Below are 12,621 nucleotides of genomic sequence, written 5' to 3'. Positions count from 1 at the left end.
TCATCTAGGCATTTGGGTCTGTCTCTATTGCTTTGTTTTTTTTGGGGGGGTCCTGGGAATTCAACTCAGGAGTTACTTACCACTGAGCTACATCCCCAGGCTTTTTTATTTTTTACTTTAAAACAAGATCTCACTAAGTAGCCCAGGCTGGCTTCAAACTTGCAATCCTCCTGCCTCAGCCTCTGGAATTGTCACTCTTCCTGTCATTACTCTCAGATCTTTCTATGTTGCTTTCAGTGTCTTCTTGTATTGAATAACTGGACTTGTACTCTCAATCTTCTACACAGTTTATTATTGAGTTTACACAAAAGTACTTCCAACTCAGTATTATAAAATCATCAAATGTTGGAGTTGGAAGAGAATTTAGGGATCAGATAGTTCAATCTTCTCAGAAGAACATAAGCTACAAAGAACTGGTCTGGCCTTCTTGGCTGGAACAGTCACATACAACCCTTTGCTTCCTGCAGCCCATTAGGGGTAGAAGCCCGGTGGTGCTAATTTATAGAATACACCTGGATAACAGAATCCTGCAACTTTAGGTTTTTTTTTTTTTTTTTTTTTTTGGTGTATGTGTGTGTTTGTATGTGCGTGTGTGTGTGTGTGTGTGTGTGTGTGCGCGTGTGTATCGGAAATTTTGTTTGGTGGCTCTTGGGGGTAGAAGGGTACAAGTCATGCAAATAAACATTTTTTATATACATCAGGGGAAATTCATGATTCTTAAATATTACTATGCACAATTTTTGTTAAAACCATAGAACTTTAGAGATTAATGGACTAAATTGATAAATCAGAATGTTGAGCCGGGCCAGTTGCTCAGGGCTTCGCTACATTGCTGGGCCTGTTTCGTGCTGAGTACTCTAAGGGAATATAAACTTGAAAATGGCAAGATATGTGTTCTACAGGAATTCATGAGGTGGGTGTGACATACACAGCCAGATATAACCTTTTAAATCTTAAGTGCCATCACCCCCACTAGACACAAGCAGGGAGGCAGAGTCCTCATGGGACTGGGGAACTGGGCAGCCAGGTTCCAGGCTGCTGCACGGTGACTCGCAGTGTCCTGGGACTCCACTCGGCTTCACAACTCATCTGGAGGAGTTTTGTGCAACAATCTAGGGAAAATGGATCTGAGCTTAGTATAACGTGAAACATCAGCGCTCACGCGTTGGCCCTGCACAAAGATCCAAGCCCAGGGCTCCTCGGCCGTTAGGGACGGTCTTGTTGCCCGAGGGCAGGAACCGAAATCCCCCGATTTTCTAAATCTCCCAGGCAGCGCCCGGTCCGGATGCATTGATGACGGAGACGAAGGATCTGGGAAAACTGAACCCAAGATCCTGGGTTCTAACTACCCCCCGATGTGAGCAAAGAGTTGGAGGCACTTGGAGCAGCGCATGCGCGCCTCGTCCCCCAAGCCCTGGAGAGACGCCGCCCAAATTGGTTTGCCCCGCTCGGGTTTTTCCCACACGGGAACTTGACCTTTTGTGTACGCATGCGTCCTATCCAGACTTCGGTTGGTTACTGCTCCCGTCCGTCATTGAAAGAGCCAATAGAGAGAGCCCGAAGAGCACTTCCCGCCCAGCAGAGGAATGTTTGGGGTCTTTGTCCACACGCACGCCTCCTCGGGGAGTAGTTCGGGGGTCTGTCTTGGCGGCTTTGGGGAGGGGCGCTGGGCCACGCTGCAGTACCGCTACCCCGTTGGCTACGTCGTGGCGGGGAGACGAGGCGACAGAGGGGACCGGTGGAAAGGGCAAGAGCAGCCCTTAGAACAGTGTCCGAAGGCCAGCGGCCAGCCGTTGATTAAACACCTCTGGGGCCCGGGGTGCGGCGACTGCGGTGACCTCTGCCGTCTGGGAGGCTGACAGGGCAGGGAGGGCTAGTGAGACGAGTGACAGTCGCACGCCTTCCACCTCCTCGCCGCGCTTTCGCCTTAGATGGAAATTCTCTTTCCAACCCCGGAACCGCTCCGTCGTCCCGCCCGGCCCTGGCTGGCAGGGCACGGATTGGGCCGCAGGAGCGGCACCAGCCTCCTCGGCACCGGGCGTGGTGACGGCTCTCCGCGGGGCCGGCGGCGCGTGACCAGCCCGTAGGCGTGCCGTCTCCCCCACCCGCTGGGGCTGGCGTCGCAGTCACCCGCTTTTTATTGGGCACGTGGCGGCTGATGCGCCGTAAAAAGGAGTGATTGTGGGCGGCCACCCTAGACCGAACCGCCCAAGCGAGGTCCCCCCAAGCCGTAAACGCTGAGAAGTGAGCACAAGGGGCGGGTAAATCCAACTCAATCCAACTGCGAGCACTAAATCCTGGACCCCTGGGTTTGTCTGTACCTACCTAGCAAGGAAGTGAGCAAGGCTTGGGGAAAAGGTCCCGGCGAGAACTGTCGGCGAGAACTGTCTGAACGACCTCCTTCTGCCTTGGGGATTCTGTTTACCAACCGTGAAACAGGGCAGGGAAATGAATGTGCTGCTGGGCTGGGCAGTGAAACGGTGATTTAAAAACTGCAAACAGATACAGCGAAGGAAGGTATTGACTCCAGTGGGAGCCACTTTGAAGCTGGGGTGGGGTCACCTTATGTCCTTTTCATATCCGCTCTTCCTGAAACAAGTTTCCACAATCACAAGGCTGGAAAAGTTACTCAGCCCATGGGACTTAGGGGTGAGTCAGAAGAACATAAGCTACAAAGAACTGGTCTGGCCTTCTTGGCTGGAACAGTCACATACAACCCTTTGCTTCCTGCAGCCCATTAGGGGTAGAAGCCCGGTGGTGCTAATTCTTCAATAGACTAATAGGTGAGCCCAGGAAACTGGGACCTTCTGTTGTATTCTGTCTGGCATTTCTTCAGGATCTGGTCCTGTAGCTGCAAAGTAGAAAAGAAGCTGCAAAAAGTTATCACACCTTTGAACATATTTTTAAAAAGAATCATGCAAGTTTGTAAGTATTTCATACAAAGTACACTTTCACATGCGTTATCTCATTTTAGCCTTGCTGAACACATACTGTGTGCCAGGCACTGAGCCAGATACAAATGGGTCAGATTTTTTTTAAGAGAGAGAGAGAGAGAGAGAGAGAGAGAGAGAGAGAGAGAGAGAGAGAGAGGAGAGAGAGGAGGAGAGAGAGAGAGAGAGAGAGAGAGAGAGAGAGAGAGAGAGGGGCTGTGGTTGTGGCTCAGGGGTAGAGCGCTCGCCTAGCATGCGTAAGGCACTGGGTTCAATCCTCAGCACCACATATAAATAAAATGAAGATACTGTGTCCACCTAAAACTAAAATAAATAAATATTAAAAAAAAAAGAGAAAGAATTTTTTAATATTTATTTTTTAGTTTTTCGGCGGACACAACATCTTTGTTTTTGTTTGTGGTGCTGAGGATCGAACCCGGGCCTCATGCACGCCAGGCGAGCATGCTACCGCTTGAGCCACATCCCCAGCCCATACTGCATTTTTATTTTTATTTTTTATTTATTTTTTTTTAAATTTTTTTTACATGTAAATGGACACTGTATCTTTATTTATTTTTATGTGGTACTGAGGATTGAACCCAGTGCCTCATACGTGCAAGGCAGGCACTCTACCACTGAGCTATAGCCCCAGCCCCCCTATACTGCATTTTTAAAAGGAGCTTTCAGACCAGTTGTAGAGAAAAAATGGAAACTAGCACTTACATTTCCAGGTAGAACAAAATAGGTGCTATAAAGAAGGGGCAAAGCTGCCAGACGTGGTGGGGCACATCTATAATTCCAGCAATTTGGGAGGCTGAGGGAGGAGGACCACAAGTTCAAAGCTGGACTCAGCAACTTAGGCCCTAAGCAACTCAGCAAGACCCTGTCTCTAAATAAAAAGACAGAAAGGGCTAGGGATGTGGCTCAGTGACTGAGTACTCCTGGGTTTAGCCCCTAATACCAAAAAAGAGAACAACACACACACACACACACACACACAAATGAAGGGACACAGTGAACCAATCTTTATTTCATCAATCTGGTCAAGAGAACCTAATGTTAAGGTTATATTAATATTATAAGGTAGCCAGGAATGGTGGTGTGTGCCTGTAATCCCAGCTGCTTGGGAGGATGAGGCAGGTGATTCGCCAGCTCCCAGCGAGCCTGGGCAACTTAGTGAGACCTTGTGTCAAAATAAAAAGGGCTGGGAATGTAGCTCAGTGGCTCCCCTGGGCTCAATCACTAGCACCGTAAAAAAAAAAAAAAAAAAAAAAAATCAGGGGCTGTGTGCAGTGGCACACACCTGTAATCCCAGCAGCTTGGGAGGCTGAGGCAGGAAGATGGAGAGTTCAAAGCGGAGCCTCAACAATTTAGTGAGACCCTAAGCAACTCTGTGAGACCCTGTCTCTAAATTAAATGCAAACAAGAGCTGGAGGTGGCTAGGTGGTTAAGCACTCCTGGGTTTAATTTCTGGTGCCCTTCCCCCAAAAAAGAAAGAGCAGGTGTTGTGCATATTCCTAAGACACCTCATTGTAGAAATGATAGGGAAATTTAAAAACAAATAGGGTGATAGAGCTCATAGACCTCATGTATTTGACTAGTAGCAATAGTAAGTATCTGTTTCTTAATTCTGTACTAAATTCCTCTTCTTGCCACCCTTGTGTCCTTGTTTAGGCTCTTCTTTCCACTTGTATGGGATCCTGATTGGGCCACTTGGCTCTGATGTTGCATTGCTTCTGGTTGATTTTCAACATTACTGCCATATGGATCTTTTACTGGCAGGAGCTTTATAAAATGCAAATCTAACCAAGTTCCTCCTTTACTTAAAGTCTGTACCTAGCCTGGGCATGGTAAGCATATCATAATCTCAGATTCAGGAGGCGAAGGCAGAAGGATCACAAGTTCGAGGCCAGCCTCAACAACTTAGTAAGACCATGTCTCAAAAAATAAAAGAGGGCTGGGAGAATAGCCCAGTAGAAGAGCACCCTTGGGTTAAATCCCCAGCACGACACACACACACACACACACACACACACACACACACACACACGTGCTGGGCATGCCGGAGATGGAACCCAGGGCTTCCCACACACTAGGTAAGCACTCTACTACTGAGCTCCATCTCCAGGTTCTCTGCCTAAGATCTTTTGGTGACCAACATCTCCAGGATGGAGCTCAAGTCTTGGCAATCAAGGCCTCCATGATGAATAAGGCTCTGGCTGCCTCCTCAGCTTCCCAGGCTATTCCTTTGCTCTGCACCTCAGCACTTGTGTCCCCTTTCCCATCCTCACTCCATGGTGACCTGCTGTTCCCACTGTACGCACTGCCTTCTCTACCCTCATTTGCCTAGGAAATTCCTACAGTTCTTCAAATTCCAGCTCAAATGCTTCCTGTAAGAAGATTCTCTGAACTCACCAGTTTGAATTGGGGTACGCTGCGCCTCTCATCTCAAGCCTACCTGTGGTTGGTTCACTTGTCTCCTGTCCCCACCACAGGTAAGTGTCTTGTCCTCTGTACCACAGTGTCTACCGGTGCCTCACACAGAGTTGGTGTTCAGTAAATGGTACCTTTCAGACAGAAGGATGGCCCAAGTAAACACATAAGGAATAGGGTCTGGTCTGCCTAGAGTCCAAGAATGTACAGGACAAGCAGAGATAAAGGCGGCAAGAGGATTTGGGTTGGCTTTTTCTCCCCCCGCTTTTTTAAAATACTGGGAATTGCAACTGGGTGCTTTACCACTGAGCTATAGTCCTTGTTTAATTTTTTTTTTTTTTTTTTTTGGTACCTGGGATTGAACTCAGGGGCACTCAACCACTGAGCCACATCCCCAGCCCTGTTTTCTATTTTATTAGATACAGGGTCTCACTGAGTTGCTTAGTGCCTCGCTAAATTGCTGAGGCTGGCTTTGAACTTGTGTTCCTCTTGCCTCTGCCTCCTGAGCCGCTGGGGTTACAGGCCTGTGCCACTGCAGCCCAGCACGTTTTTGGTTTTTTAACCCAGGGCTTTGTGCATGCAAGGCAAGCACTCTACCAACTGAGCTACCTCCCCAGCCCATTTAATTTTTATTTTGAGACAGGATTTCATTAAGTTGCTGAGGCTGCCCTCGAACTTGGGATCCTCCTGCCTCAGCCTCCTGAGTGGTTGGGATTACAGCACCACCATCTCTGCTCTGCATTGGCTCTTTGAAGGCCTTGGGAACCAGAGAATCTGCATCTTACATGATGAGCAGTTGAGAATCGCTAGGTGTTAGATGATCAGAACAGGGCGGAAGATGGGAAGATGGACAGGAGGACAGGCTGGGGTTGGAAGCAGACAGCTGTTAGCTCTGTGGTACAGAAACAGTAGCCAGAGAGATGGTGACTAGCGAAGGCCACGCAGCTGTAAGTGGCCGAAGTAGGAGCTGAACTGTGCCAAGTCTGGAGATCTGTGGGCCACTCCACAAGGAAGGCACGGTTGGTAGCTGGGCTTCAGGCTGTCCGCGAGGCAGAAGGGTGCCGCCTCAGTCGGACAGGGAGTTTGTCTGCACACACAGTGCTGCCCTGTCTGTGACTTAGCACACTTATTTTCTATTCACACAGAGTCCTCCCTGGCGTGGAACAACACCTTAAGGCCACTTAGCAATCCAGGCCGCTTTGATCTTGTTGCACTCCACACTTCCTATGACAGGGAAAGAGCACTTAGAGAACCAGGTGCCATCTACATTTCTTTTTGTTTGTTTGTTTGTTTGTTTTGTTTTTCCGTTTGGTGCTGGGGATTTAACCCAAGAGCACTTTACCACTGAGCTACATCCCCAGCTCTTTTTAGTTTTTTGAGACAGGGTTTCACTGAGTTGCTTAGGGCCTGCTAAATTGCTGATGCTGGCCTCTACTTGCAATCCTCCTGCCTCAGCCTCCCAAGCCACTGGGATTACAGGAACCAAGGCACCCAGCTGACAGCTGCGCTTCAGAAGCGACACATATATTACAGTTCGCTGTCCAGACTAGTCCAGACACAGGGACTGAGAATGCAGGAAGGAGAAGAGAACAGGCATACCTCATGAGGAAAGGAACACTGCTACACCTGTGGGAAAGGAACGGCAGGCCTAGGAGGCTGAGGTCCAGAGAGGAGATGCACAGAACAGAAGGGTTTTGCTCAGGGATTGGATGTTAGGTCAGGACTGTTCTGGTCACCTTAGAGGAAGACCTCTCTCCATGGACATGGGTGAGCCGGGGGTACGTTGTGCCAGGGAGTCTTTGTCTGTAGCCATGAGTGGTGAAGCCTGGGAACTAAAGAGCAGAGGAGATGACTCTCTTGAATGGCAGATGGCTGAGGCCTCGGTTCCTTGCCACATGGGCCTCTCCAGAGGGCGGTCCCACAACATGGCATCTGGTTTCCTCCAAGGCAAATGATGAAAGAGACCCAAGTAGGAGCCATGACTTAGCCCTGGCAGTCACATGCTTCACTCCCACCGCCTTTCACTGGCCGCACAGGATGACCACGATGAGTGTGGGAGGGGACCAGAGAGGTGTGAATACCAGGCCGGGAGGTGGAGGTCATCTTGGAAGCTGCTTCCAGAAGCTGGCCTAGAGGACACTTCCTGCTTGGTTTTTGTTGTCCCTCTGTCCTGCTGACGAGATCATGAGGTAATGACAGGGCTCAGCACAGATGGAGGCATTTTGCGGATGAGGAAACCCAAGCCACAAAGGCACTCCTGTGTCTTGCCTGACTCCCGTGTGTGCGGGCGGCAGCCTGAATTTCCGGCCCCCACGTCCCTGAACATGTGCTGTGATCTGTGAGGTTGTTCTGCCCGGGACCCCGATGCCAGCACCCAGCACAGGTCCCACCTCCAGCCCCGGCACAGCTGTGGTGAGGGGGCACGGCAGGGGCAGCTCGGCTCAGCAGAGGGCGCGAGGTGGGGGGCCTTTTGGGACCGGTGAGAAGAAGGAGTGTTTCCCTGGCACTGTCAAGGTCCTTCCCACGAGAGCCAAGAGCAGAGGGCCCTGCGGGGGAGGCTGCGGCTCCAAGGTGGACCACACCTGGGCCGCGCCTGTGGCCATACAGGTTTCGGCAGTCAGAGGGCTGGACTGGCCTCAGAGGGCTGGACTGGCTTCGGGTGGCTTGGTTGCTTTGATGTCCCAGGGTCCCTCCTGAAGCTTCCTTCGAGCTAGACAACCTGTCCCCTGTCCTGGGGCTGCCTCCTCCTGGCAGAGCACCTGGAGCACACCCTCCAGGGACACCGGGAAGTGCTCACCCCACGCCCACCATCCTCCGCCATGGGTGAAGCTCGGGCCTTGAACCCTGGCAGGGCTGCCCCAGCCCTTCCCCCTCGGCCGCACCAAAGAAAGCAAAGCCCAAGACGGAGTATCAGAAACGTGTGTTCTTTTTCTTTTAATAGTAAACCTCTTTACAACAAATATAGTGAAAGAGTTTTCAAACAAAACTCATAAGAATCTCGAGGACTTCTGTCTTTTCTTATTGTGTAGAATACTAAGAAAGCATCACCGTACAGCACGAAAGAAATATCCAAAACAAACCAACAGCCGCACACTTGGACTCGCCTGCCCGGCCCGGAAGGAGCCCCAGGAGTGTGGGTGATTGTCGGGTTTGGGGGTGGGTCACCTCCATGACGGGTCTCCCCTCCCTTGTCTCTACCCCTCCCTCTCAACTGGGACAGAATGAGGAAGAGGATCCGGACTGCCAGGGACCAGCTCCCAGCCCCCTACAGATCCCAGGGCTTCTAACTGCTGCAGGGCAGAGGGGGCGGGAGAGTTCCCAGGCTCTGTCCCTCTCCGCAAGAGCCTATCCCCCCACCCCAGGGGATTCCAGAGTCAGTTAAAAATATATAGATAGATATTTCTAGATACACTTTTACATCATTTGTCTCTCCAAACAAATAAATAATTAGCAAGAGAAGGTGCATTACTTCCTTCCTGTCCGAGGTGAGGGCAGGCGGGACGGGATGGGTCTCCTGCACTGAGTGCGCTGTCAGGGAGGGGAAAGGCTGTTCCACTGAGGTGTGGGGGCGGTCCTCTTGCCCACTGTCCCTGAAAACTGTGGGAGACCTGGGAAGGGGAGGGCCTTGGATGACTCCAGTGGTTACTTTGGCAAGTGCCCGGTTTTTTAGAGGGAGTGGGTGGAGGCAAATTTGGCTTGTGAAAGGAAGAAAAGGTCCCACTTGAGGTCTGGGTTCCCAGGGACCCATATATCTGGCCGGCCAGGAGCCCCTGTCCCCAAGAGAACTTGGGGGTATTGAATTATGGAAATGTCACATATTCACTCACAGCCCACCCACTACTGCCAAGGACAGAGAAGAAAGGACACACACACATCCGCACGTGGTAATCAAAATCCAGCTTGGCCTTCCGAGGCGGAGGGCAAAACTGGTTAAATATTGCACCGTGAACTGCAGGGCCCTCACCCCAGCCCGCACTGAATGGTGGCCAAGCTTGACCTAGAAAGGTGGGCAGACTGATGATGGTAGGAATAGCCTGAGAAGAGAAGGTCATTCGACGTTTATTGAGCACCTATCATTCACCCATTCAGCATTTACTGAGTGCCTACTATGTGCCAGGCATGGGCAAGGCTCTGGAGCACATGTGTACATACCTAGCTTCTTGAGGCCCTGACCGAGGTTCCTTGATTCTTGCAACACCCTCTGGGAACCTTGCGGGGGGGGGGGGGGGGGGGCGGCGGCTGGGGGACTGGATGTGCCACATCCTTGTGGTCAGCAGGCGGGGTGAAGCTGTGGGTCAGGAGGGATCACTGCTGGGCTGGGGGAGAGCCTGGGGGTGGGGGGGGAAGAGAACCGGAGCTGTGCTCTGAAAGCGGGAATTCCCTGAAGGGAGCCGTGTGTCAAGGTGGGGACTGAGTGGAGGCGCAGGCTCCGGAGGGAACCCAGGAGAGGTAGGCGCAGGGAGAAGCGAAGGGGCAGCTGCCCAATCCCAGAGCGGAGGACAGAGCCGTGGAAGAGGGAGTGAGGGTCCCAGAGCCAGAAGCCAGGGCAGCCACCTGTCCCACTGTGAACACAGCCAGCGCAGACACAGGGACGCCCTGCACTCCACCCACACAGTCACTCGCCCCCACACAAACACAAAGGTGCACTCAGACACAAACACCAGATGCCCTCAAGAACACTCAGGTCACGTGTGGTCACGCACACCTCTCTGCTACTGGTTCCTTCCTGTGTCAAGTGTGGGAATACTGCAGAGGCTGGGTCACAGGGGGGCAAAGAGGGTCACCTACCACAAAACTGGGCCTGGTCTAAGGCTACTCTCCAACCGGAGGAAACCCCAAGGGACCTGGGCTTTCGAGGAGTGGGGCGGCACCCCTGAGGGCAGGTGGTGGGGGACACGCTGGGCTGCCCCTCCAGGCTGAGCTCTGATCCAGCCCTAGGTCTCGGGACCTCATGCTCTGAGTGCCCCTGGGCTCCTTGCCACGGCCCCACCGGGGAGGGGACGGGAGAGGAGGGAGCAAGAAGAACAGCAGAAGAATCTCGCCTGTACAGTACGGGCCTTTGAGTCGTTATTATTACAATATACTCTGACAAAAATAGAATCTCATTTCATATCAATACAACAACAAAAACAACAACAACAAAACAGTTTCCTGGACTGTTACACCGCTAACGTTTCCAAAGGTTGCTATTTACAATTACAGTAGCCAAGAGGGACGGTGGGACAGGCCTGGAGGTGGTGGGACAAGGAGGTAGCGAGACAATGAGGGTGCCAAGAGCAGGGGGTGAGGAGGGTGGGGGGCCCAGGAGGGATCGGGAGGAACCTTCTAGATGGAACCCATCTGTAGGGACCTCCTATCCCTTGGGCCATCCCAGTGTCCACTCCTTGGGAAGCGTGCAAGGCAGAGGAAGTCCCCTCCCCATACCTGCCCTCAGGCACCCGGGGGAAGCCCAGGGCCCCACTCTGCTCAGCCCTGGAGCCACCTCCCTAAAGGTCCTCTCCCCAGGTCTCCCTGCACACCGAGGCCAGCTGGACAGGGCTGGGTCAACGGAGGGACCGGGAGCTATTGCACTGTTTATCTTAGAGGAAAAAGCCGGGGGAGGGAAAGGGCCCCCCTTCGCCCTCTGCCCAGCCCTTCGGCCCTCCTCGGCCCTCTCCTCATGGTTCGGTCTCTCTCTCTTCAAATGTGCTTCCAGAGAGGCCACCTCTACCCCGTCCCCGCCCAGGTTCCCAGGCAGCCTTCCCAGCCCAGAAGCTCGGCCGCCACCCACGACCTTGGGGTGCAGCACACAAGAGTCAAAAAGGGGGTCGTGTATGTCGGTTATTTCGGGGCCAGGCTTGGGCCCCGTGTGCCCAGAGCTGTGGGGCAGCCAGCAGAGCGCCCCTGCCTCTCCCGCTGCCCCCACGCACACCAGCAGCCCCCGGCCTCCAGCCTGCTGTGGGGTTTTGCTGTATGGTAGTTTTTTGGTTCTTTCCCTCTGTCTGGGGCATGGCATGGGGGGGCTCCAGATGCAGGGCTCGGCACCTGTCCTTTCCCAAAGGCCTACTGGGCCCCCCTTCCTGCAGCATATGTGTACAACGTGCAAAGTGTCCCCCCCTTCCCGCAAAAAAAGGGAGCCCCCGCCAGTGAAAATGGTGGGGGAGAGAAAGAAGGGACGAGAGCATCCCTCTCTCCAAAGCCAGAATCCAAATTAAAAAAAATATAATAATAATAATAATAATAATATAATAATTATACACAAATGTAACCGTCAACAGGACACAGGAGCACAGAAAGGAAGTGGGGGTCGAGCGGGAGGAGCCCAGGGCAGGGGTGGGCGGTGAGATTGTCAACTCTTCATCGGGGAGGCTGAGGAGGGGAGTGGGAATCGTCACTTTAATGTCTGCGGAGAGAGGAGATGGAGAAGGGGTGTGAGGGTGGCCAGCTGCGGGTGCACCCCACGCCCCTCTCCCCGGGCCAGGACTGGGGCGGCCGGCTGTGGGGGCGTAGAGCAGAGGTCTGACGCTGGGGGGCTGGGCTTCAGCGAGGAGAAGGGCTGTTGGTGCGCCCCAAAGGGCCGGTGGCCTCTCCAGTGGGAGAGCAAACAGTGGGGGCATGTGGGGCGTCCCCTGGCGGACGGAGCAGACAGTGCAGGAGGAGGGACGAGGCTACAGTACCCAGGTGTCCAGCCGCATCCTCTTCACGGCCGAGCCCTCGGCCTCAGGCTCAGGGGCCGGGCGCAGCAGGCCCAGCGTGGGCCCGAAGTCCCCCCGTCCGTCGTCCCGGTCCCCCGTCTCATAGGATCCCCCGGCTGGGCTGCTGAGACCGTCACCAGGCTCAGGGCGGGCGGCTGGGAACACAGCTGGAGGGGGAGGCGCGGGGCTGCGCTCGCGGCTCGGGGACACGGGCTCGGACTTGATGCTGATGTGCGGGTGGGTGGTGACCGTGAGGGCAGCACCCACGTGGGGCAAGGGGCTGCCCGGGCTGGAGGCAGGAAATGGGCATGGTGTTGGGGGGCCAGAAACAGAGGGGTAAGTGACAGGCAAGTGAGAAGACAGAGACAAAGAGCAGAGAGAGAATGGGGGCGGGAGAAGAGGGAGAGGGGACGGCAGCCAGCGACAGAAAATGAAGGGGGGGAGATAAAACAGGCCACTTTAGTTCTCATCCTGTCACCTTCTGCAGCCTGGGGCTGGCTGGGGGACAGGGCCCAGAGGGAGTCTCCTGGGCCGGTATAAGGTACCCAACAGAGCTTCACGGGAGACCCACCGGGAGACCCACC

General features: G+C 53.5%; 1 protein-coding gene and 2 long non-coding RNA genes across 6 annotated transcripts in view; 1 reads left to right on the top strand and 2 right to left on the bottom strand.

Moving 5' to 3' along the window:
- Positions 1-269: 269 nt before the first annotated feature.
- Positions 270-2,452, bottom strand: LOC120890584 (uncharacterized). The gene is made up of 2 exons (XR_005734873.2): positions 2,326-2,452; positions 270-1,855 (listed from the first exon to the last, which is right to left on the bottom strand). It is a non-coding gene; the product is annotated as an uncharacterized LOC120890584 (long non-coding RNA).
- Positions 2,453-2,788: 336 nt separating this feature from the next.
- Positions 2,789-8,822, top strand: LOC144368469 (uncharacterized). Its single transcript, XR_013428224.1, has 2 exons — positions 2,789-2,925; positions 5,281-8,822. It is a non-coding gene; the product is annotated as an uncharacterized LOC144368469 (long non-coding RNA).
- Positions 8,272-12,621, bottom strand: part of Mef2d (myocyte enhancer factor 2D) — a 16,959-nt gene continuing 12,609 nt past the window's right edge. For all 4 annotated transcript variants that reach the window (XM_078027377.1, XM_078027378.1, XM_021730542.3 and 1 more), the window contains 2 exons: positions 12,020-12,326; positions 8,272-11,745 (listed from right to left, as the gene is read on the bottom strand). In XM_078027377.1, the coding sequence (XP_077883503.1) occupies positions 11,734-11,745; positions 12,020-12,326 (319 nt within the window). In that variant the 3' untranslated portion in view covers positions 8,272-11,733. The remainder of the gene's footprint in view (positions 11,746-12,019; positions 12,327-12,621) is intronic.

The sequence above is a fragment of the Ictidomys tridecemlineatus genome, chromosome 11 (assembly GCF_052094955.1).
Source record: "Ictidomys tridecemlineatus isolate mIctTri1 chromosome 11, mIctTri1.hap1, whole genome shotgun sequence".
Taxonomy (NCBI): domain Eukaryota; kingdom Metazoa; phylum Chordata; class Mammalia; order Rodentia; family Sciuridae; genus Ictidomys; species Ictidomys tridecemlineatus.
Note: the sequence above shows the minus strand (reverse complement) of the source record. Positions and strands in the feature narration are given on the sequence as shown.